At 39.5% G+C, this 23,403-nt stretch overlaps 2 protein-coding genes across 2 annotated transcripts; both read left to right on the top strand.

Moving 5' to 3' along the window:
* Window positions 1-636: 636 nt before the first annotated feature.
* Window positions 637-2,399, top strand: LOC131316231 (dormancy-associated protein 1-like). Its single transcript, XM_058345536.1, has 3 exons — window positions 637-972; window positions 1,357-1,585; window positions 2,087-2,399. The coding sequence occupies exons 1-3, from the start codon at window positions 867-869 to the stop codon at window positions 2,127-2,129; spliced, it is 378 nt and encodes a 125-aa protein (XP_058201519.1). The 5' UTR covers window positions 637-866; the 3' UTR covers window positions 2,130-2,399.
* Window positions 2,400-5,256: 2,857 nt separating this feature from the next.
* LOC131315999 (glyoxysomal processing protease, glyoxysomal) lies at window positions 5,257-19,370 on the top strand. Its single transcript, XM_058345264.1, has 14 exons — window positions 5,257-5,487; window positions 5,636-5,682; window positions 6,582-6,756; window positions 6,850-6,897; window positions 7,011-7,091; window positions 7,426-7,569; window positions 7,982-8,104; window positions 8,271-8,374; window positions 9,413-9,498; window positions 9,574-9,668; window positions 10,566-11,310; window positions 17,639-17,840; window positions 18,319-18,410; window positions 18,877-19,370. The coding sequence occupies exons 1-14, from the start codon at window positions 5,257-5,259 to the stop codon at window positions 19,110-19,112; spliced, it is 2,409 nt and encodes an 802-aa protein (XP_058201247.1). The 3' UTR covers window positions 19,113-19,370.
* Window positions 19,371-23,403: the final 4,033 nt, after the last annotated feature.

The raw sequence follows: 23,403 nt of genomic DNA, 5'->3' as shown, positions 1-23,403 counted from the left end.
TAGTAGTATTTTATTGCTATCTTATTTTTGGACAGATATTTTACGAGAAAATGAAGGACCAATGTTTTAAATACCGTACCGGTCAGGGTATCAGTTTTTCTACTGGTACGGTACATACCGGTACCGGTCAAATATCAGGTACCGTTTCGGATTGATCGCTATTAGTGTTATTTTCTTACTTAAAAGAATTTATACTATAATATACATTTTTTTAAAATAAATAAAAAATACAAAATCCGGTATTTGTCCGGTACCGTTCGGTATTGTCCGGTACTTGAAGAAAAAAATAAATTTAAAAGTAGTCCGGTACTATCCGGTACTGGCCAGTACTGACCGATATGTCCGGTATCGGGTATGGCCGGTACCGACCGGTATTTGAGCCGGAACAGAATTAGAGGTGTAAGGTACCGGATTCTGTCAAAAATGGTACGTACCAACCGGTACGGAACGGTATTGATAACATTGCGAAGGACACCGACCAAAGGGGAGACCGACAGGCTACTGATGGCGCGCAGGGGCCTACTCCGACCACCAGATGGCTGATCTGAGCCATCCAAAAATTCTATAAAAAAAAAAAAAAAACTAGCAAAATCTCTTGTACAAATAAGGATGCAAGGTTAAAATTAAACCCCCCAGCTCTCGCTATAAATTACCCGCTTCTTGCACTTCCAAACAACCCCTAAAGAAACTACACCTTTTTTTTTTTCTGGTCAGCCCAAAAAATACGTACTATACTTGGAAGTAGCAATAAACGGTCTTGAAAATCGCTTTTGGTGAGGAGATGTTTTAGCAACAACCTCTTCTATTTATTAGCGCAGTAGAACCAGATCCCTTGGAGAGAGAGAGAGAGGAGAGAGAGAGAGGAGATGGGTTTGCTGGACAAGCTTTGGGATGACGTTATGGCAGGACCTGTCCCTCACCAAGACCATGGCCTCGGCAAGCTTAGAACGATAAGTACCTTAAACATCAAAGGTACTGTGCCTCTAATTCTCTTGCTTGATTAAGAGTGTTTATATTTCAAATTTATTTTTGTACAAAGTGGTTTCTTATGGGATTCTAGGAAATGTTTTGGAATGGAGGAGCTTCTGCAGTTTCATCTCTCGAACTTTGATCGTGGAATTAATTAATGTTTCAAAGCGTAATTAAAAAGATTCTTTTCAAAAAGAATAGATTTTTCGAGAAATTTTTTCAAGCTAATCTGGAATATTAGAAAAAAAAAAAAACTAATACGATCGAGATTACGCATAACTGCCACCTTATTTAGCACGAACTCTACTATATAAAAGTTAAAAAAAAATTTCTCGTTTTGTGTAACAATATTGCTCGTGTCGTGATTCTATGGTGATCTTTGGGCAGAGGGGGAAGGAGAGGGGAGCAAGCAGTTTCAGAGGTCCTTGTCGATGCCGACGGGTCCCGAGACACCGACATCGTTGCCGATGACGCCGACGACTCCCTCACCGACGGCGCTGCGTAAAGAGAACGTGTGGAGGAGTGTGTTCAACCCGGGTAGCAACCTAGCCACCAAGGGTATTGGTGGTGCGGTGTTTGACAAGCCGCACCCTAAATCCCCTACTGTTTACGACTGGTACGTATACATGTAGCTTGATAAGTCCAGTTTCTCTTTGCTGCAGTACTCCAGTCCGGTCTAGTTCGGGGCCTTCATCTTATAGAGCTAGTTGATTATGTCGTTCTCGTAAAAAAATAATTTGATCGATCAATATGTAAATAAATTAAACAGATTTGTACGAGAGAATTTTTTCATTTTTTCATGTACAAATCTGTTTTGTTCATGCACCTATAAATGTTCGATTAAGCTATTTTTTTAACGTAGACAAAATTGTCCATTTTTAACTTGTACAAATCTATTTTGCTCACGCATCTATCGATGGTCAATTAAAGATATACTCGACTGAGTTTTACAAAACATTCGATTTCGATGATTATTGTTGCGGGATCTGGAGAGACCACCAAAGCCCAAAACTGAACCGGACTGAACAGTAGGCTGGTTATTATTTTGCATATGATCTGGTTTTTGGGTTTTTATTGGTGTCAAACACTAGCGTTAACACTTGTTGCTTGATTACAGGCTCTACAGTGGGGAGACCAAGAGCGAGCATCGCGGAGGATAAAGTTACTGATTACTGGGTGCATGTAAATAGTGTTCTTTCAGGTTCCTTGCCCGCCACGTGTTGTGGTGGTTGGTTTGTGATTAGTATCAGTTGTATTTCTCGTTTGAGTTTACTGCTCCATGGTAGTAGTAAGCAAGCTTGTGGTGTTGTACACTGGCACGGTTTGATGGTGTGAGTGAGTCGTCTGTATAATATTGTCTGCCGTGGACGGTTGTGATGATCCTCCTCCTTTTACCATCATATAATAAATGCTTTTAGTTTTTTGTTTTATTTAGTCCTGGTCATCTGGCTATTGGCTTGGTGATTAATAGTTGATACTAGTAATATGGTCTTGCTACAAGGTCCCGGGCTAAGGCACATGCGCATGCGATAGCGTGAGCCTAAAAGTGTCTTCAAAACATACCTCAAACTATTAAAATCCGTGAGCGATGAGAATTGAGATCACGTATGCAGTACGAGGATTGAGAAGTGTTTTAGATGATTCGGATTAAAAATAATCTATTACTTCTATTACCGGTAATAGATTGTTTTTAATATGGATAGTTCAAAATACTTTTGGACGGTCAAGATTGAGCTCTGTAATAATTAATTATGAAGCTGCGTGAATAAGTTATTCTCATATGACTGAGGTGTTGGACTTGGTTACTTGTAGGTTGATTCTCTCTTCTTTTTTTAAAATTGTTGATTCTATGAGACCCATAATTGATTTTTAGACTGATGGCTGAAAAGAGTAGGGATGAGTAAATATTTTGTTAAGAGGTTAAATTGGAATTTCTCAAAGTTGAAGGGAAGCTTATGGTTATTGTGTATTTTGAGGTCTTGGTGTCAATTTTTGGTGGGGAAAATTTCGAAATACCCCAAAAACTTGGGCGCCGCTATTCGCAGCCCTTTATTTTCTCCCGTAGCCCACAATATTTCGGTAAATGGTTGTTGAAAATCATAAATAACATTTCGGTAAATTGCTGTTGAAAACAAGATTATATTTCGGTAACTACATGTCGAAAATATGTTCAACTTTCGGTAAACAACTACCGAACATGCATTTTCGGTAAATATCTGTTGAAAAAAATATTATATTTCGGTAATTGGATGCTGAAAATATATCTCAATTTCGGTAATTAATTGTCGAGTATAATTGAAAATTTTTAACGGGCTATGAGAGTAAATAGAGGGCTGCGAATAGCAGCGCCCAAAAACTTTGACCTTCGGAGCCTAATAGACACTCAAATTTCAATAAAAACTTCAATTACACACTTGAACTATGACTCTATTATTCAATTAATTCCCTACCATCTAAATCTGTTAAATTATTGATGGATTTTGCTGACTTGAACTAATGACTCCGTTAAATCACATGTAGCTTCTTATTTTCTACACGTGGCGCAACATGTACACTAAAATAAAGATTTGGCCGACATATCTGATCATCCAATTTAAAGATGTGAACATAAATATTTAAAATATGTTGTAAATCCCGCACCGTACTGACAATAAAATGGACATATACATAAGTGTTCCCTTACTGTCCCAAATACCGGCATATATCAGACAATACCGGGTGTACCGTCCTGTACCGGTCGATACCAAACTTGTACCGGAATCTAAGTCATAAAAAAAATTGATTTTTTTTTTCCTCTTGGTTAATAAAGAAGTGCCTTTGTTTGGTTTCCATCTTTGGGTATTTTTGTTTTGAGTCCTGCTATAGGGACCGACCATTCAGCTACCAAAATCGTACCGATGGTTGATCCGAACCGTCCAAAAATTCTAAAAAAAAAAAAACGTGAGAATCAACGGCATCCGATGTGTATAGGGTGCTTGATCTAGACATCCTATTTTTCGTGTATATATATATACACATATATACATGAAAAATAGGGTGCTTATATCAAACACCCTACACATATCTTGATTCCAGCTAGGGCCCCCTCAGTTTTTTTTTATAGAAATTTTGGACTGCTCAGATCGGCCGTCCAGTAGCTGGAGAAGGCTCAGCACGACCGTCGGTACAATTTCGGTAGTCGAATGGTCGGTCCCTATAGCTTTTTTGTTTTGTTTTGGTAGTGGGTGGAGAAAGAAATATGGTAATAATTAGAGAAATGAATAATGAGTAAAAAGAGATAGAGAGAGAAATGAAAGTAATAATTGAAAGGCGCTGCTATTCGCAACCCCTTATTTTCTCCCATAGCCCGTTAAAAATTTTCAATTATACTTGACAGTTAATTACCGAAAATTGAGATACATTTTCAACATCCAATTACCGAAATATATATAATATTTTTTTCAACAGCTATTTACCGAAAATGTATGTTCGGCAGTTGTTTATCGAATGTTGAACATATTTTCGACATGTAGTTACCGAAATATAATCTTGTTTTCAACAGCTATTTACCAAAATGTTATATATGATTTTCAACAACTATTTACCGAAATGCAGTGGGCTGTGGAAAAAAATACGGGGCTGCGAATAGCAGCGTCCTGAAAAAGTAGGATAATGATTAAAAACAAAAACTAAACAAAGTTAAACTTGAAAACGAACAAAGTTAGTATTTAAGACAATTTCACAAAATTTGGACTCTATAATATGTTAATCATCTTAATTTTTTATTAGGACTAATGTTAAGGTATATCAAAGTGTTAGAATTTATTTTATTTCTCAATTTTAAGTTTTTTGGTTTTTCATAAAAATATATAAAATATATATCGTGGTCAGTCCGAAACGGTACCAATACGTACCATCCCAATAAAATAAACGGTACGCTTGTTGTCGATACGAGATTGACAACTTTGATTTAAACTCATTAGGATGAGAACTTAAGTAGGTCCCAAACAAAGTTTGTGAGTTTGGTTCAAACAAAAAAAGGGAAAAAAACAAGATGGCTATTTAAGGTGTGCATTTGGGGAAAAAAGTGTTGAAAATCAATTGGGGCCGACTATTTACAACTATAAATTTTTTGAACGTAACCTGTTTATATTATGGTACACATTTTTATTTGCATATGAAAACATGCTACGTTCAGAAATCTGTGGTTGCAAATAGTCCGGCCCTACCAATTATACCGAAGAAAACATACAGTCGGTCCCCAAAAATTAACAACATTGCTACGACGTCGTTTGCGTTTCTTTTCAGATGCCTCCAAATCCTAAACCCCAATTCCCCCAGACGATCCTCTCTGTCCCCTCAAATTTACTGTATTTTTTTGAGGGTAAACTACACACAGAACGAATTGATCGAAATTCCAATCCACCTGCGATTTTCCTCTCCAAATTTTCTGCAGTTTCAGTAATTCCCCACATGGGTTTGCCCGAAATCGTCGACGTAGCTCGCAATTTCGCCGTCTTGGTCAGAGTTCAAGGCCCTGTTAGTCTCTCTCTCGCCCTTCCACAACCCCCCCCCCCCCCCCCCCCCCCCCCCCCCCCCCCCCCCCGCTCTCTCTCTCTCCAATTGCTGTTTTTTTTCCCCCTTCTGTCTTGTTGTAATTGGGTGACAAATTTTCTTTTAATTTCAGGACCCAAAAGGACTGAAGATGAGAAACCATGCTTTTCACCTCTACAAGTAAGTTTCTAACATGTATCTATAGAGTAAAATTTCAAATCTCTTATGAATATCTCGTAGTTAGCACTTTTTTTGGTCCACATATAAATGGATACACAAAAGTTGTTTGCTTGTACAAACTTACATTGGATTAGTTTTAAAAAATTTAGCACCAGACACACAAGTGCGCGCACTTCACGCACTTGTATGTGGTGCACACTCGGGCCATGAGTGTGAGTGTGTGAATGAGTGCGCGCACACAGTGAATGTGAGTGTGAGTGTGTGTGTGCGCGCGCGCTCTTGTATGTGATGCACACTCGGGCAATGAGTGTGACTGCGAGTGTGTATGAGTGCGCGCACTTGTGTGTGGTGCATGCTGAGGCCCACAGTGAATGCGAGTGTGCGCACTTCAGCACTTGTCTGTGGTGCACACTCAGGCAGTGAGTGTAAGTGTGTGTATGAGTGTGCGCACTTGTGTGTGGTGCACACTGGGGCCCACAGTGAATGTGAGTGTGTGCACTTGTGTGGGGTGCTAGAAGGACTGATTGGTCATTAGATGAAGTCCGACTATTGGTTTGCAACTTTAAAACTGAGACCAAGTAATGAAGTGGTTTTGCAAAAAAACGAAGTCAATGATGTGATTTTTCAGCTTTTTTCACTTACCATAGTTGGTGACAAAACTAATCAGTTTAGGTGAGAACTCTTGCAATAAGTTGAATAACTCTTACAATTTCAATTACATGAGAACCCTTTCAATATACAGGGAATACTTACCACTCTAAGAGCTCATGTAGTCATATGCAGTTTTATGAATGGTTTTTCGAAGCCATTTGGCCTGCAGTGAGCTGAAATCTCCTCCAGTGTTTTGGGTTTTTTGTGTTGTGAAGTGAGTCAGTTTTCGTTTGGTGTATTTTTCGTAGCTCTGGCAATACCACACTTTCAGCCTCTGGAATGTTGTTGCCTGCTTCTTTTAGTCTTGCTCCAGCAGTTGAGCAAATCAACAGTGGTTATAAAGATACACAGTCGTTGGTTGTGACTGTTGCTTCCATTGTTGAGCCATTTCTATCTCTACAACACCGGGAAAGCACATCTCAGGTTGGAATTTTGGTTAATTTGTTACATATATATTTGTTACTTTGTACTGAGACTATGCACAAACCATTAATGCTTGCTTCCGATTTCTCGCAGGAGAAACCACAGATGATTCCTGGTGCTAAAATTGATATAATGGTAGAGGTATAACCATTAACCACTGCATTAGATATTACACAAGGACTTTTATTATTTTTGTACTTCTTGACAAACTCAAATTGTTGGCTTACAAATTACTTTTTTCATTTGATTATAAGGAAAATAAATTGGTGGAAGATGGCACTAAGAGGTCAGATGAGCGAGTTCCCCATTGGTTTTCTGCACGACTATTGGCATTGGTAGGCATTTGTTGAGTTGACTGCATTCACATGCATGGAAATGAATTGTGGTAATGTTTTCACGTACTTTGATATTTTATCTATCTCATTTGTAGTTTCCATTGGTATTAATTAATGTATTGTCTTATACCTTATAAGGAAATTTGATGTTTCCCTTTAATATTACACTTCTAGTTGACAACAGTGGTTATGATGCTTCAACTTGAGTGATTACTAATCATGTCTTTAAGTACTCGATTTCCTTTTTTTTCATAGAATATATTAGTTGCATTTTTTGTTATCTGATATGTTCTAAGTGCGTTTTGAAACTAAAGACATGATGTGTGATGTACAGATTGACGTGCCCGTATCTTCTACTGCTGTCCAATCACTGATTCAAGGTACTTCTGGCTTAATGGAGCATGGTTGGGAGGTTGGTTGGTCCTTAGCCTCGTCTACTGATGGGCCTCAACCTTCAACAGATGCTACACAAACCCAGGTAAATTCGTTTCTCGTGTAAATTCATCTGAACTGGGTCAAACTTATGAATAGAAAGAATTCCCTTTTATGGAGATAAATGAAAATAAAGTACCCGGACTCTAATACCATCAACAAATAGGAATGAGTTATGAGCTTTTAAAATCTATGCTTTGGCTGGTGGATGCCTGGTTTATTGGTGGTGTTGATTTGTGAATTTAGTGGAATTAATGGGTGTTTGCACTTTGTAGCAAATTTGTTCCTTGAACAAGGAGATATTTCCTGCCATGTTTTTTGAATTTTATGCATAAGCTGGACTTTTAACCCTTTAAATAAGGATGCAATGATCCTAGACTCATTGTTGATGTCTCTCAGAAGTCAAAAAGAATTCCAAAGTGAGATATGTCACACAAACTTTCAACTGAATGTTCTAGGTTGAGCAGTCTTCCATGAAGAGGCAGAATCATATGGTAGGGGGACAGTCAAGCAACCCAAATTTGATGGGTAGGTCAACTGCTAAAGTTGCCCTTCTCGGTGTTTCCTCTGTAAAATCTGAGGTACTCTCAAGCTCTCCCACTCTCCATCTCTTCTAGTATGATATTGTGAGTATGCCGCAACATGGAAAATAAATGTGCAAAAGAGTTATATTTTCTGGCAGTATTCTTTTTCCAGTTCTATTGCGTATTCTTGTGAATGATTGACATCTCAAGTAATTTCTACTAGGATCTGCCAAATCTTAACATATCACCCTCAAATGAGAGGGGAGATCTTCTTCTGGCTATGGGATCTCCTTTTGGTATCTTGTCTCCTGTGCACTTCTGTAACAGGTAGTGTTGCTCACCCGAGGATTTGTTTTACGTTTCCGTTTCAGTCTGTTTCCTGGAAAGATTGGATTATCTTGACTGTTGTAAAGTGCACTGCGACATAAAATGGGTTTGGGATAATGAGGTTTAACTAAGTCACCCTACTCTCACAACAGTTGGTTTTAAACATGTTATAAGTGCCAGAAGGCCCTTTCTTCAAATTCTACTTCTCCAAATAGGAAGATACCGTAATATACCCAATGACATTCCCCTTTAAATGGCTGTATGCTTTTGGAACTAAGTCACCCTACTCTCACAACAGTTGGTTTTAAACATGGTATAAGTGCCAGAAGGCCCTTTCTTCAAATTCTACTTCTCCAAATAGGAAGATACCGTAGTATACCCAATGACATTCCCCTTTATTTTGTCTCCTGTGCACTTCTGTAACAGGTAGTGTTGCTCGCTCGAGGATTTGTTTTACGTTTCCGTTTCAGTCTGTTTCCTGGAAAGATTGGATTATCTTGGCTGTTGTAAAGTGCACTGCGACATAAAAATGGGTTTGGGATGATGAGGTTTAACTAAGTCCCCCTACTCTCACAACAGTTGGTTTTAAACATGGTATAAGTGCCAGAAGGCCCTTTCTTCAAATTCTACTTTTCCAAATAGGAAGATACCGTATTGTACCCAATGACATTCTCCTTTAAATGGCTCTATGCTTTTGGAGTTGGCTGTAAACAGTATTTAGGTGGATTCTTTTCTTTTTCCCGTGCCATGCCTAACTAAAAAATTTAACTTTTTTTTTTGGTTAACAAAAAGGAAAAAGTTGGGGTTAGCTGTTTGAAGGTTTTCTATTTTCTTTGCAACACAGATTCTCTTTCCGAGGTTGCTGTTTTGTTTTTTCTTCTTTCCCAAGTAAAATAAAATGCAGAGAAATTCAGTCTGATTCAATGCCTGAGTTAGTGTTAGTGCTCTTAGTCATTATGGTGAATTAAATCTTTCTGTCATGTTGAAATTCTGTGGTCCAAAAATTCATGGTTTGATATTTTTCATTGTTTGCATCAGTATATCTGTGGGATCTGTTGCCAACTGCTATCCTTCTGGCTCTGCTAAGAGATCATTGTTGATGGCAGACATTCGGTGTCTTCCTGGTGCGGGAATTTCTGCTTAGAACTCTCGGTTCATTTATTGCTATTGGATTCTGATTTCAATTCAACACTTGACAGGAATGGAAGGCGGTCCTGTCTTTGGGGAGCATGCACTGCTTATTGGTCTACTGACAAGACCGTTAAGACAGAGGATAAGTGGTGCTGAAATTCAGGTAACTTGGAATATTATGTTCTCTTTACATGTAGTAGTAAGCCTTAAATAACTGAATCAACATTGGAGACATACTTACCTTGGAAATATCATGTGCATAATAACTATTACTCCCTCCGTCCCTTTTTAAGTGTACCGCTTCGTAACTCCAACTTATTAAGAAAACATTATTATTATACCTTTCACATCAACTTTTACCTCTACTTTCCCTACTTACCCTCTATGGAGACATTATCATTACACTTTTACTCACTAACTTTTCAAAATGGAATCTACTTTTAGGGGCAAAATGGAAAATGTACTAACTTTACAAAATGGACACTTATTAAGGGACAACCCAAAATGGAATACTGGACTTTAAAAAGGGGACAGAAGGAGTATTCGTTATTTTGAATGTATTCTCCAATACGTTGTTTCTTTCTTAGGTGTTTCCCTTCATATGCACTCATGCGTTGTGAAAATCTGAGTTGATGGCAATTTATCTGGACACCTTCATTCAAATTGTTAAGAATCTCCTGTTTGAATTTATTTAAGCAATCCTTGATTCCTTGAGCAAAATATTTATGTTGGTATCTTTTTTAGGGTGTGTCAGCTGTATGTTGAATAAGCAAAACATATATACATGTTTACAAGGGTCGTCGAATACTGCCATAGAGAATATTCCTACGCTGCCAAACAATATATGCATCCTTACCAAATATGTCATTATGCACGTAATATGTGAAAATAGTCTGATATGGCGACTCTGAATATCAGAGTACTGATTAAAATTAAGGATCCACTGATTGCCTGAAATTTGATTGAAATTATGATTTCTTAATGTGGATTTGTTATGGTTCTAACTAGATTTTAAATCTTATATGTGCTTCATTATGCAATATTTTACTTTGGATGACAGCTGGTAATTCCGTGGGAAGCCATTGCAACTGCTTGCAGTGACTTGCTGCAGGAGGAGCCTCAGAATGCATTCAAAAGAATCAATTATAACAATGGAAACTTGAATGCTGTAGGAAGGTTATGTACATCTATCAGTCTTCACTTAAACGGTTCGTCCAATCGTCTCCATTCGCCTATCAACTCTATGTGCCCTCCCCCATCACCTGTTGATAAGGCAATGGCTTCTATATGTCTCGTCACTATGGACAATGGCGTATGGGCATCTGGAGTTTTGCTCAACAGCAAAGGCCTGATTCTTACAAATGCTCACTTGTTGGAGCCATGGAGGTTTCGGAAAGCAACTGCAAATGGGGAACGAAATGAAAGCAAATCAGAGGTACTTGTCAACCCATTTGATGATTCTTTTCCTTCTCGGAAAGTGGGAATTGGTGGTGACCCTCGATCTCAAGGTTTGCTGCCAAAAAGACTGGAAACCAGAGGCTCTTCTGTTGTTAATGACCCTGGGGACCATAAATTGAATTGGAATGTCACTCACAGAAGCATACGTGTTCGCCTGGATCATGGGGATCCGTGGATATGGTGCGAGGCTAGGGTAGTGTACGTCTCCAGAGGACCTTTGGACATTGCCCTACTGCAGCTTGAATGTGTTCCGGATCATCTCTGCCCTATTGTTCAGGATTTTGCATGCCCATCCCCAGGATCAAAGGTATTTGTCATTGGACATGGACTTTTTGGGCCACGATGTGGTGAGTAATGTGCTCTTGTTATTTGTTTTTGGACTTATATTTGTGCTCTTTATTGTTGTGGTGGTAGTTGTCTGGTCATTCGTGTTGTTTGGAGAGGAAAAAGTGTGTAAGGTTTCTTTTACCTTCACACATAATCATTTATTTATATAAGGAGATAGTTCATTACATAATGTAAATAAGCAATGTGGGACTAAACACAATATACTAGTATATGAGTATACTAGTATTCCAACACTCCCCCTCAAGCTGGGAAATAGATATCACACAAACCCAGCTTGTCACATAACATCTCCAACCGGGGTTTAAACAATGACTTGATGAATATGTCGGCCAATTGAGCACTTGTAGACACGAAAGGAGTTGCTATAACACCACCAGTCAACTTCTCTCGCACCAGATGACAATCAACTTCGATATGCTTAGTCCGCTCATGAAATACAGGGTTGGATGCAATATGAATTGCTGCTTGGTTATCACAATACAAATTCATAGGCAATTGCACATGGAATCCTATCTCCTCAAGAAAAGATCGCACCCACACAATCTCACATGTGGTGTGAGCCATGGCTCTATATTCTGCCTCTGCACTAGACCGTGCAACCATGGTCTGTTTCTTACTCTTCCAATTAACAAGATTGCCACCAAGAAAAACACAATATCCAGTGGTTGACCTCCTGTCAGACGGGCCTCCTGCCCAATCAGAATCAGTGAAGGCCTCAATACGCAAATGACCATTAGCTCTATAAAATAGACCACGTCCAGGATGAGACTTGAGATACTTGACAATTCTAAGAACAGCCTCCCAATGTGGCACATGAGGAGCAAACATAAACTGACTCACGATACTCACTGCAAATGAAATATCAGGACGTGTAATAGTGAGATAATTCAGTTTACCAACCAAACGGCGATATTGATCAGGACTAGACATTGCCTCCCCCTGATCAATGCATAGTTTGACATTAGGATCCATAGGGGTATCGACAGGTTTCGTCCCCAACAAACCAGTCTCATCTAAGATATCCAGCACATATTTCCTTTGTGATAAACTAATACCATCTTTAGATCGTGCCACCTCGATACCTAAAAAGTATCGCAATCTACCCAAGTCTTTAGTATGAAATTGACTCTGCAGAAAGACCTTCAACGCATCAATACCTCTCTGGTCATCACCCGTAATAATAATATCATCGACATACACAATCAATAACACTTTGCCTCGAGGAGATGTGAGAGAGAAAACAGAATGATCAGACTGACATTGATGCATACCAAATTTCAAAACTGCATCACTGAACTTTCCAAACCAGGCCCTGGGAGACTGTTTAAGCCCGTAAAGAGCTTTACGAAGACGACATACCTGAGAACGCTCCCCCTGAGCAACAAACCCAGGTGGTTGCTCCATATAAACCTCCTCAAGAAGATCGCCATGTAAAAAAGCATTCTTGACATCCAATTGAAATAAGGGCCAGCCAAGGTTGGCTGCAAGAGAAATAAGGAGACGGACAGAACCAAGCTTTGCAACCGGGGAAAAGGTTTCAGCATAGTCAACACCATAAGTCTGGGTGTAGCCTTTAGCAACAAGGCGAGCTTTGTAACGCTCAACAGACCCATTAGGATGATATTTCACAGTGAATACCCAGCGGCACCCCACAGTGGATTTGCCAAAGGGTAGAGGAACCAACTCCCAAGTCCCATTATCATGGAGTGCAGAGATCTCTTCCTCCATAGCTATCCGCCACTCAGAAATAGACAAGGCCTCCTGAACAGTTTTAGGAACAAAGACAGAGGAAACAGAGGCAGTAAAAGCACGAAGGGTGGGGGACATATGATCATAAGATACAAATTTAGCAATAGGATGAGAGATAGTACAAGTGCGAATACCTTTACGAAGAGCAATGGGAGGAGAAGGTGGAGCAATAGGGGCCAAAGGAGGTGGAGGCGGATCTCGCAACGGAGGAGAAGACTCAGCGGTAGGCGGAGGGGGTGATGGTGCAGCTTTGGCACGGCGAACATATACCTGCATCGGGGGGTGCTGCTTTTGAGGTTGCCCGGAAGGAACCAAAATATGCATATACTCAGACGGATCCGCATGAGGCAAAGACGGAAAATAGGGTATCAACTCATGAAACGTAACATCAGCACAAACAAACTCGCGATGCAGAGTGGGAGAATAACACTTATAACCTTTTTGAGTCCTAGAGTACCCAAGGAATACACACTTAATAGAGCGAGGATCAAGTTTATCGCGGCCGGGATCCAGGGCATGAACATAACACGTGCACCCAAAAATTTTAAGAGGTAAAGAATATAAAGAACAACTAGGGTGCAAAATACTATAGGGAATCTGGCCCCCAAGAACGCGGGTGGGCATGCGATTCACAAGGTAGCCGGCAGTAAGGACGGCGTCGCCCCAAAAGGATTTGGGAACCGTTCGCTGGATTAAAAGAGCTCGGGCAACCTCTGTCAAATGTCGTATCTTGCGTTCGGCAACCCCATTTTGTTGGGGAGTGCGAGAACACGAAGATTGATGAAGAATACCATACTCATCAAAAAAGGCAGACAAAATATTATAGAAATATTCACCAGCATTATCCGAACGAAAGATACGAAGAGAAACATCAAATTGAGTCTTTATTTTCATATAAAAAGATTTGAAAATTGAGTACAAGTCTGACCGGTTTTTCATGAGATAAACATAAGTAAGCCTAGAATAGTCATCCACAAAAATAACAAAATACTGAAAACCACCACGTGATGAAACACGCACTGGACCCCAAATATCGGAGTGAACTAAATGAAAAGGACGAGACACTCGACTCTCTACTCTAGGCGGAAAAGAAACACGACGGTGTTTACTGAACTCACAGACTTCACATGGCAAAGACTGAAGACCACGACACGACGGAACTAACTGCTGGAGAGTCTGAAGGGAGGGATGACCAAGATGGCAATGATGTTCATAAGGAGATACGGAAGCCTGAAAAGCAACAGAGGCAGGAGGTGCGCGTTCGCCAGTGTCAAAATAGTATAGACCACCACGCTCAACACCGCCACCAATCTTCTTCCCCGTCTGGAGATCCTGAAATACACAATAACCAGGAAAAAAGGTAACCGAACAATTTAAGGATTGGGTAAGTTTACTAACAGACATAAGACTATGGGGAAAACGAGGAACATGTAAAACAGAGTCTAATGTAAGAGAAGGATGTAAGATAACAGAACCCAAACCAGCAATGTCAGAAGAGGAACCGTCAGCCAAGGCAACACTAGAAGACTTCACAAGAGGACGAGAACCAGAGAGGTGGATGGAGTGACCTGTCATATGATCGGTAGCTCCAGAATCAATAACCCACGGAGTATTAGAGGCCAGGCCAGCAAAGGTGGAGCCTTTCTGAGCGAACGTAGCAGTGGAAGAGGAGGGCGCATAAGGGGACGGCTGAGAAATCAGGCGATGATACTCATCCTCTGGAATAGTAACAACTCGTGGAATGGAGCTGGGCACAGAAACAGAGCCATCATCCTCAGAAACAGTAACCTGATGAGCAGATGGGCGGCCATGAAGAATCCAACAAAAATCAACTGTATGATTAGTACCATGGCAATAGGTGCAGGAACGAGACCCACGAGCACGAGCACGACTAAAATCACGACCACGACCACCACTACCAGAATCACGACCACCAACAGACTGCATCGGACCACTGCTACCAGAATCACGACCATATCCACGGCCAGTAGGACCACGACTGCCTCCCCCACGGTCAAAACCACGAGAAGAAGTACCACCACGAGGAATCGTGGTAACCAAAGCTGAGCTGGCAGCAGGGGTCAAATCAAGACTAGAGTCAGGAACAGAGGCCTGACGGACACGACTGAACACCTCACTGAGAGAAGGTAAATCTCTACCACCCAAAAGATTGGACCGGATAGAATCATATGCTGGCGAAGGTAAACCAAACAGAAAACGAGCTACCTGCAAGTGCTCACGCTGACGCTCCATAACCTGAATGTCTGAAGAAAAAGGCTCACAAGTGTTGAGCTCCTCACACACCACAGAACTTGGCATAATACTCTTCCAAGGATAAGTTGCCAAGGTCAAGAGAAAAGAACTGTTGATGAAGAGCATAAGTCTGGCGGAGATTATCAGCCCCAGAAAACATCTCCTTAACCTTCATCCATACTTTTTTCGCAGTAGATAAGAAAACCAGAGTATTCTTAATATTTTCCTCCATACTATTCCAAAGCTCAACACGAATCTTAGCATCTGCAGGAACCCAAGCACCATATGATGCGGCAGTCGCCGCGGGAGGATCATCAGTAAGATAATGATAGTCGGACTCCCCGACATAATAGACTTCAACAGCCTTAGCCCAAACAGCATAATTTCGACCATTCAATAAGGTAGAGGTAATGGACAACCTGTCACGAGACCGGGAAGAACGACTAACAGCGGAAGTCACAGTACTAGAACTAGAAATAGAGGCAGTGCCAGAGCTCATTGCAAATATACCAACCAGAAACTATGCCAATAACACAGAGGCAGCCACAATCATCAACAAACCGCGATCACCAGCAAACAAGAGCAGTAAAAAAACAAGACCAAGAAGAAACGAGAAGTCCAAAATAGCCAGACATAAAGTAGGGCAGCCAAATAAGCCCACAAATAAGAACAGAACAAAATACCAACGGCAAACTCATACCAAAGTGTCAGAAGCAAGCGACAGAAGCATAAAGAGACAGAGATCAGCAATTAGAAGAAGCGCCGGAGGTCGGTGACGACGAAAGAGAGGTTGCCGAGGGATGGGCAGGGGTTGACGGGGGCTGGGGAGAGCCGACAAGGGCAGGGTGAGGGCCAACGGTGGCTGTCGGGATGAGAAAAAGTGTATAGGGTGTTCTGATCGAAAATGGCAAGATCGACGTTAACAGATGCCGCAATGAAACAGTATCTGATGAACAGTGCCGTGAACAGTGCCGTGAACAGTACGATGAACAGTGACGTGAACAGTGCTGCGATGAACAGTGTCGTTTTAGGGTTTTTTTTTTTTTGCGTCAAGACGATAGCGGAGGGCTGATGGTGGCTGGTGGGTAGTGGGTGGCTGTCGTAGTCGGCCGATGGTGGCTGCTATAGTAGGTTTAGGGTTTCAAAGGTGGCTGCTATAGTAGGTTTAGGGTTTCTAGGGTTTCAAAGGTGGCTGCTATAGTAGGTTTAGGGTTTCAAAGGTGGTTTAAGATTGGGATTGAGAACCCGCTCTGATACCATGTTTGGAGAGGAAAAAGTGTGTAAGGTTTCTTTTACCTTCACACATAATCATTTATTTATATAAGGAGATAGTTCATTACATAATGTAAATAAGCAATGTGGGACTAAACACAATATACTAGTATATGAGTATACTAGTATTCCAACAATTCGTATATGTTTTAAAAGCCGTTAATGAAAGTTTAAATAAAAGCCGTTTTGTATAGAGGGTCTTTATGTCAGGATTACTTGAGATGTCCACTTGTATTTATTCATTGCTATTGTTCATGGTCTGATGTGATTGCAATTGCTTCATCTCGACCTAAGACTTATCCATGAGTACATCATACAACAAGCGGCGGTCCCCAGGGTGTGCAAGGGGGGACTCGAGCCCCTGCACAACCTCAAATTATCTCGCGTATTACACTTATTTTTAGGTTAATTAGGAAAAATTCTATGGGATTAGCCCTTGCAAGTCGTTTGGGTGAAAAAAATCTCTTAAAATTTCTATGTTGGGGTAAACATCCCCAAAAATTTCAAGTTATCAATCATTTTTTAGGTTGCCTTTATAAAATTAAATGGTGGTTGCGCAAATACAAATAATATCATCTCTTCTTCGGACCTCGCAAGCAGCAATATGTACTTATAAAATACATATTTTATTACCAATATGAAAATACACGTGATTTGAGCCCTTGCTCGACACAAATCCTGCGACTGCCACTTGATACAATTGATACATGCAGAATACTTAAGAGGTTTTGCTGAACACTGACAGATTGCTATTGTTATGGTCACTTCCTCTGTTCCTCAATAAAGGTCTATATTACAGTACGAGCTCCAGCCTTTTGACAAATTGACATTTGTTATTAACTAATTTCCTCTCCTACATACGCTATGCGACATGAAAGGCATAGCCATGTTTAATCTCAACTAAGAACGCAATAGATTTAGTTGTGGACAACTCAAATTATTTGTGAAATAAGTTGTATGGGTTGTATTTCTATCAACTATGTTCTTACCATACGTTGAGTTCTTACAAAGATTAAAAGGATCTTTATAATTTTTGCTAACTCCTTGCATCAGATTTTGCCCCATCTGCTTGTGTTGGTGTTGTTGCAAAAGTCGTAGAAGGAAAGAGGCCTCTACGCAACAGAACCAGTCAGCAAGACAATCACTCACATGAGCGTATTCCAGCAATGCTAGAAACAACAGCATCTGTGCATCCTGGTGGTAGTGGCGGTGCTGTTGTCAACACAGATGGTCATATGATTGGGCTCGTCACGAGGTATACTAAATGAAACTGTGGAATGTCCTGTCAGGAAGCCACCTGTTCTTTCTTTTATTTTCGTTGCTGCTGACTGACCGTCTGGGATTATTGGTTTGTGGTTAGTAAGGCCTAGTGGTAAAAATAGTGTTAAAGCTCACAAAGAGACTCAATTGATTACTATTATTAAGATGCCAACTCTAAGAATTAATCTAGTTGGTTCACTTGGTTGCAACTCCTTCCCCGCTAGAAAAAAAATGAAAAATTAGGTTGGGAATGCCTTCCCTAAAAATATTAGATGAGTTTGCCTTCCTATTTCCGGTTAAAACAACTTGACTTGCAAGGGCTGATATATCAGAATGACAAAAAATTGAGGGGTCGTAAGCTGATGGTAATATACTATCTGGATGAGACAGCAACTTCTTTTTAGTATCCACAGTATTCCAGTTTCTTCGTTGCAGATTAACTTCCTATCTAATTTAATATAGTATTGATACAGCAATGCAAGGCATGGTGGAGGAACGGTGATACCACATCTGAACTTCAGTATTCCATGTTTAGCTCTGGAGCCCATCTTCAAGTTCTCACAAGGTAAGCTGTGTGGAAATGTTTTATCCTTTTTTACTTTGGGCTTTTTGTGTTTTCAGAAACTACAGTAACAAATTTGAGAGCACGTGTCATTTTCTCCTCGCTTTCATTTTGTGCAGAAACAGTTTTCAAAACTTCGGTAACATCATTTGGGTATTTTTTGAAAAGTGGGCTGTTTTGAGAAATTCTCCCTAATACAGTTTTCCAAGAAGTTTTTTAGTGTTTTCCTCTATATGAAAACAGAAACAAAAACGATGGGAAATTTGGAATTGCAATTTTTTGAATTTGCTTCTAAAATACATTTTGGATTTTGTTTTTGTGGCTCGAATCAATCACTTTCATTGCTTGTGGGTGGTTGATAAAAAAGAAAAAATGCTTGTGGTTTAAATATCTCAGTTCAATTGAATGTATCTGCTGAAAGAAGCTTGAGATGTGCTACTGAAATTCGATGACACTGTCTTCTTAACAGACATGCAAGATTTGTCGCTGTTGGACGATCTTGACAAACCTAGCGAACATCTTTCTTCCATATGGGCATTGGTGCCGCCTTTATCTCCTGAACCGAGCCCACCATTGCCCTATCTGCCGCCATCACAGTCAGGTGATACCAATAGAGATGGGAAGGGTTCACAATTCGCTAAATTCATGGCAGAAAGGCAGGAAATCTTGAGGAAATCAAGTCACTTCGCTCCCAGTAAGTTGTGACTTGTGACTATCCACAATTCCCATACAATAATACTAGCAAAATAGTCACCCACTTGATTTACCTGTAAAAGAATGTATAGTCTGAGCTCCGTGGAATCGAGGTTTGTGGCTTTTTTGTCAGTTGTGAAATGTGAAATTGGAAAAATCTTTTGTGTATCAGTAGTGTATGCTGATGGGGATATTCCTTGAATTTGGCAAGTTACCTTGAAAACTTGCCATTCTTTCTTTGTTAGGAAATTGGTAGTGGTCGTTCTTGTTCTTGTTCTTTGTTTTCATCGCTCAGGGTGTCCAAGTCATCTTACCCGCATCTCAACTAATTATTGAGGACCAATCACATCGTCCACTAAAAGGTCCCTTGATTAAAATTGGGTCAAAGTCGCGTATGGATTGATCCCGCGAGAGTGGATAGACTTGGGAAGTTTCGAAGCTGAGATCTAGGAAGACGTAAATTCCTAAGTCCCAAGCCACGATCGCTAGGCCAACCCCTTGGGTTGTAGACGTTTTGTTAGTGAGCAATCACGGGAAATGATTTGATTCCTGCTGCACAATTCCTGAAGGTTGTGTTCTGATAATGTATCTTCACCCAACATGGGTTTTTCGTAATGGTATTTGAATTTCTAGTCGACTCATGCGGGCTGAACTTGCACAGTTTTGAGTTGTAGCCCCGTTGGGAAACTTTTCGATAGTCCGTCTATTTCGCAGGTCTTTCGATATGTGGATCGTTCATGAAAAAAGTTGGTTCCTTCAGGGTTCTAGTACGTATTCGACTGTTTCGTCGTATATTCTAAAGGCAATTGACGGTCCACGTATAAATGACACTTATCTATGGTTTCAAAGAAAAACATACGGAATCACATGGCTAGGATTTACCCAATTGAACTAAATTTTGTCACGGATGATGACTAGAGTCAGAGCTTATAAACCGAACGGCTTGGATCATCAGAGTGGTCTTCATGTTGGGATGATGAGCTTAGATTGTACAAAACAGTCCACATAAATAGAATACAGAGAATCCATTTATATTTTTTGCCCCCCTTGGTTGTCTAACTGGAACTATTATTTTGTAGCTCTATCATAACCATAATGTTCTAAAAGTCGCTAAGCGCTAGTTGGACGGTCGGCCACCTCTAAAGCCTAGAAATCGGCGTTTAATCAGTGTATTGCAATTAATAATCGATGCATCGCAATTAGTCAGATCTAGTCGAATAGGCCCCTGCCAGCGATTAATCGCCGATTAATTTCTTGCTTTAGAACCCTGCATAACCAACCGACACTAATGTCTCTCTTTTGTAAATGGGGTATGCAGTTGTCCTCATGTTTATATTATTTTAATTATTGTGAGTTTACTCTTGAAGTTACGCTTAAAAATATATTGAAACGGAATGATTACAAAGGCCCTGCTCAAGTGAAAACAATGGAACAGAGGCAACTACTATACCAAATTTGATTCCATATATACGTCCAACTATATTAAACAATTTAAGTGGTTTGACAGAAACATACATTGAATACAAGACAAATTAGATATATCTAACATGCAACCCCGAGGGGTTTAGCCAAGCGGGAATGAGAAAATAATGTGCATGTTCTCCATGAGGTCGGATATTCGAATCCCACGGAGGCAATAACGTTTGATCCACACTTTTCAGGCCATTAGAAGGTTTGCCCCCGTCGTTAATTTCAGGGTCTCAGAATTAGTCTGGGAGCGTGTAAGTTGACATGGACATTCGATTACATAAAAGAAGAGACATATCTATCATGCTTTTTGTTGTGAAGCTTAGACATGGGTGATGGGTTTCGAACTATTCAACCCATTAGGATATGTTTGGTTCGACGGAAGACATAAGTTGGAATATACTGTAGTTTGACCTACATTCTTAGCACTATCAGTTAGTTAATTAGTTTATCAATACAGCTTTATAGTATATGTTTCCTCCTTAAAGTGTTTTCATGATTACAATTCGCAAGTAACCATGTGGTTCAGTGGGCATTGGATCGTGTTAAAGACCTTGAGTTTGACTTGTACTTTATTTGAATGTGGGGTTTCATGTCGAGTAGTTATTATTATTATTATTATTATTATTATAAGAAAATTGTTTTTCTACATATCAACCAAGAAAGAAGTTTTTGCAAATCAAGTAAGTACGAGAGCTAATTGAAGGTCTTGTGTTCAAGTTTTGCAACATATACTCCACTAGTTTTGTCTCTCTATCTTAATTTTTTTATTGCAACTTTTTTTTGAACGACAAAGAAAATTTCATTAATCATAAAGATGCAAAGATGAAATTAATACAGTAGAAGAAAAATTGCATTGAGAGAGCCTCCAAGAGTACATACTATTTTGCTACTGTGCTACTCGCAAGTCGCAAGAACAAAACTTGCGTCCAGGCCACTCGAGGTTTTTTGTTTTTTTTTTTTAAATAGAAACGAAACAACAAAGCAAAAACAAATTGTTGTCGAGACGCCAACTAAAAAACACGAAAACATAAAATTGATCAGAATGTTCCTCGGTCACCCAAAGATCTGCGCTTCCTCAACCACCTTCGCCTTTCAACGTTCTCATCAGACATATCCCTCGCCCTATAAACGCCCCCAAAAGTCCTAAACACCCCTTGCCTCCCTAATCAAACCCAACCACCACTCTCTCTCTCTCTCTCTCTCTCTCTCTCTCTCTCTCTCTCTCTGTCTGTTCAGCCAAAACATTTAATGTAAAAATATGAGTTTGGGTCATAATTTTTTTAAGAAAAATATGATGTAAAAAATTTTAATCTAAGGGGTGTTTCGGCTAAATAAGTCACCTGGTTTTTTTTTTTTTTTTTGTCTTTATTCAATTTTTTCTTCATATTTGTTAGTTTCGTGTCAATTTTTTGTAGATTATTGGCACGTCTTGATGAGAGATCGAAAAATTAAAAAATTATGGTCGAAATTAAGCAAAAACAACTGAAAATGCCCTGTCAAAAAGACCAAGAAAAGTTGGGAAAGTCTTCAATACACATTTCTTTAAGGTGTGTAACATATCCACCTATTGTGTGGTTCATATTGTGCCACCTCATAAAAAAATTACTTGTAGGATCGGTCATTCATAACATTTTATTTCGTATCGTAAGATTTATATTAAAAATTCTTAATTTTTCATCAATATGATTTGTAGCTTTTTAGCAATTAATAAATTCATAACATTTTGGGAATCATAATATTTTGGTGTGTTTCAATGAGAGTGCATATGATACATATCCAAATAAAATGTATGTATTGTTGCACTTCTTAAGAAAGTTTGGCCAAACTCTGATAATTGATTGGCCCTTATGTATGCCCTTGTTGTTTCTTTGTTGAGAAGGAACAGCTAGATTGCAGGTGAAGAAAATTCGGGTCACGGTCATGAACACAAAAAAAAACCCGGTAAGATTAAAGAAAAACGCTGCAAAGATCAGAATGAGCATTCATGTACCTATCAATTCTCAGTTGTGTGCATCCATACTTTTGATAATTAAGTCCAAAGTTGAGCATCCATACTTTTGATAATTAAGTCCAAAAGTTGACCTGTTTGTGTGTATCCTATTGTTGTAGTAGAATATTTTCTTGTCAGTTCTCTCTCTCTCTCTCTCTCTCTCTCTCTCTCTCTAGATCTCTCGACATAAATATAATGTTGAGAGGAACAAGTTTGCAAGAGGAAAAACAAAAACAAATTTGCAAGAAAAAGAAGAATGGAGTTCGATCGAGAGATTTATAACTAGGTAACTTTATTAATACTGCTCCATCAACTCGAAATCAAACATTTTCAACACCTAATTCTTATGGCGATTGGACTAGAAGCCCAAGTCGTATGCATGTTACTTGAAATTTTCACGCTATTAAAGCAGATAGCGTCACACCAAAGTCACGCGTGAAGAAAATTTGTGTGACGTAAGCAAATCAATGTAAGATTTTACAAAATCATGCAAAGATCACATTTGAGAATTGATTATGTAGCTATCAATTCTAAATTGTGTACAGGTACGTATTAGTATTTTAAATTCAACATGATCCAAGTGGACAGCTAGGAGAGAATGACTCTTGTCACTAGCCAACAACCACTATCAGTTCTTTTATGTTTGTTGTTTAAATGGTTTTTTTTTTTTTTGGAAATGTTGTTTCATTTTTTGAATTAAATAAATTTTCATTGAGTATTACCGTCGTTGCAATGTAGACCCAATATAGGGCAATTAAATGGGAGTATTGGGTAAGACCAAGGCATGAGCAGTTGGTCATATATGGAATTATAATACTAGACCATGATGACATCTTTTCACAC

The sequence above is a fragment of the Rhododendron vialii genome, chromosome 2a, assembly GCF_030253575.1.
Source record: "Rhododendron vialii isolate Sample 1 chromosome 2a, ASM3025357v1".
Classification (NCBI taxonomy): domain Eukaryota; kingdom Viridiplantae; phylum Streptophyta; class Magnoliopsida; order Ericales; family Ericaceae; genus Rhododendron; species Rhododendron vialii.
Note: the sequence above shows the minus strand (reverse complement) of the source record. Positions and strands in the feature narration are given on the sequence as shown.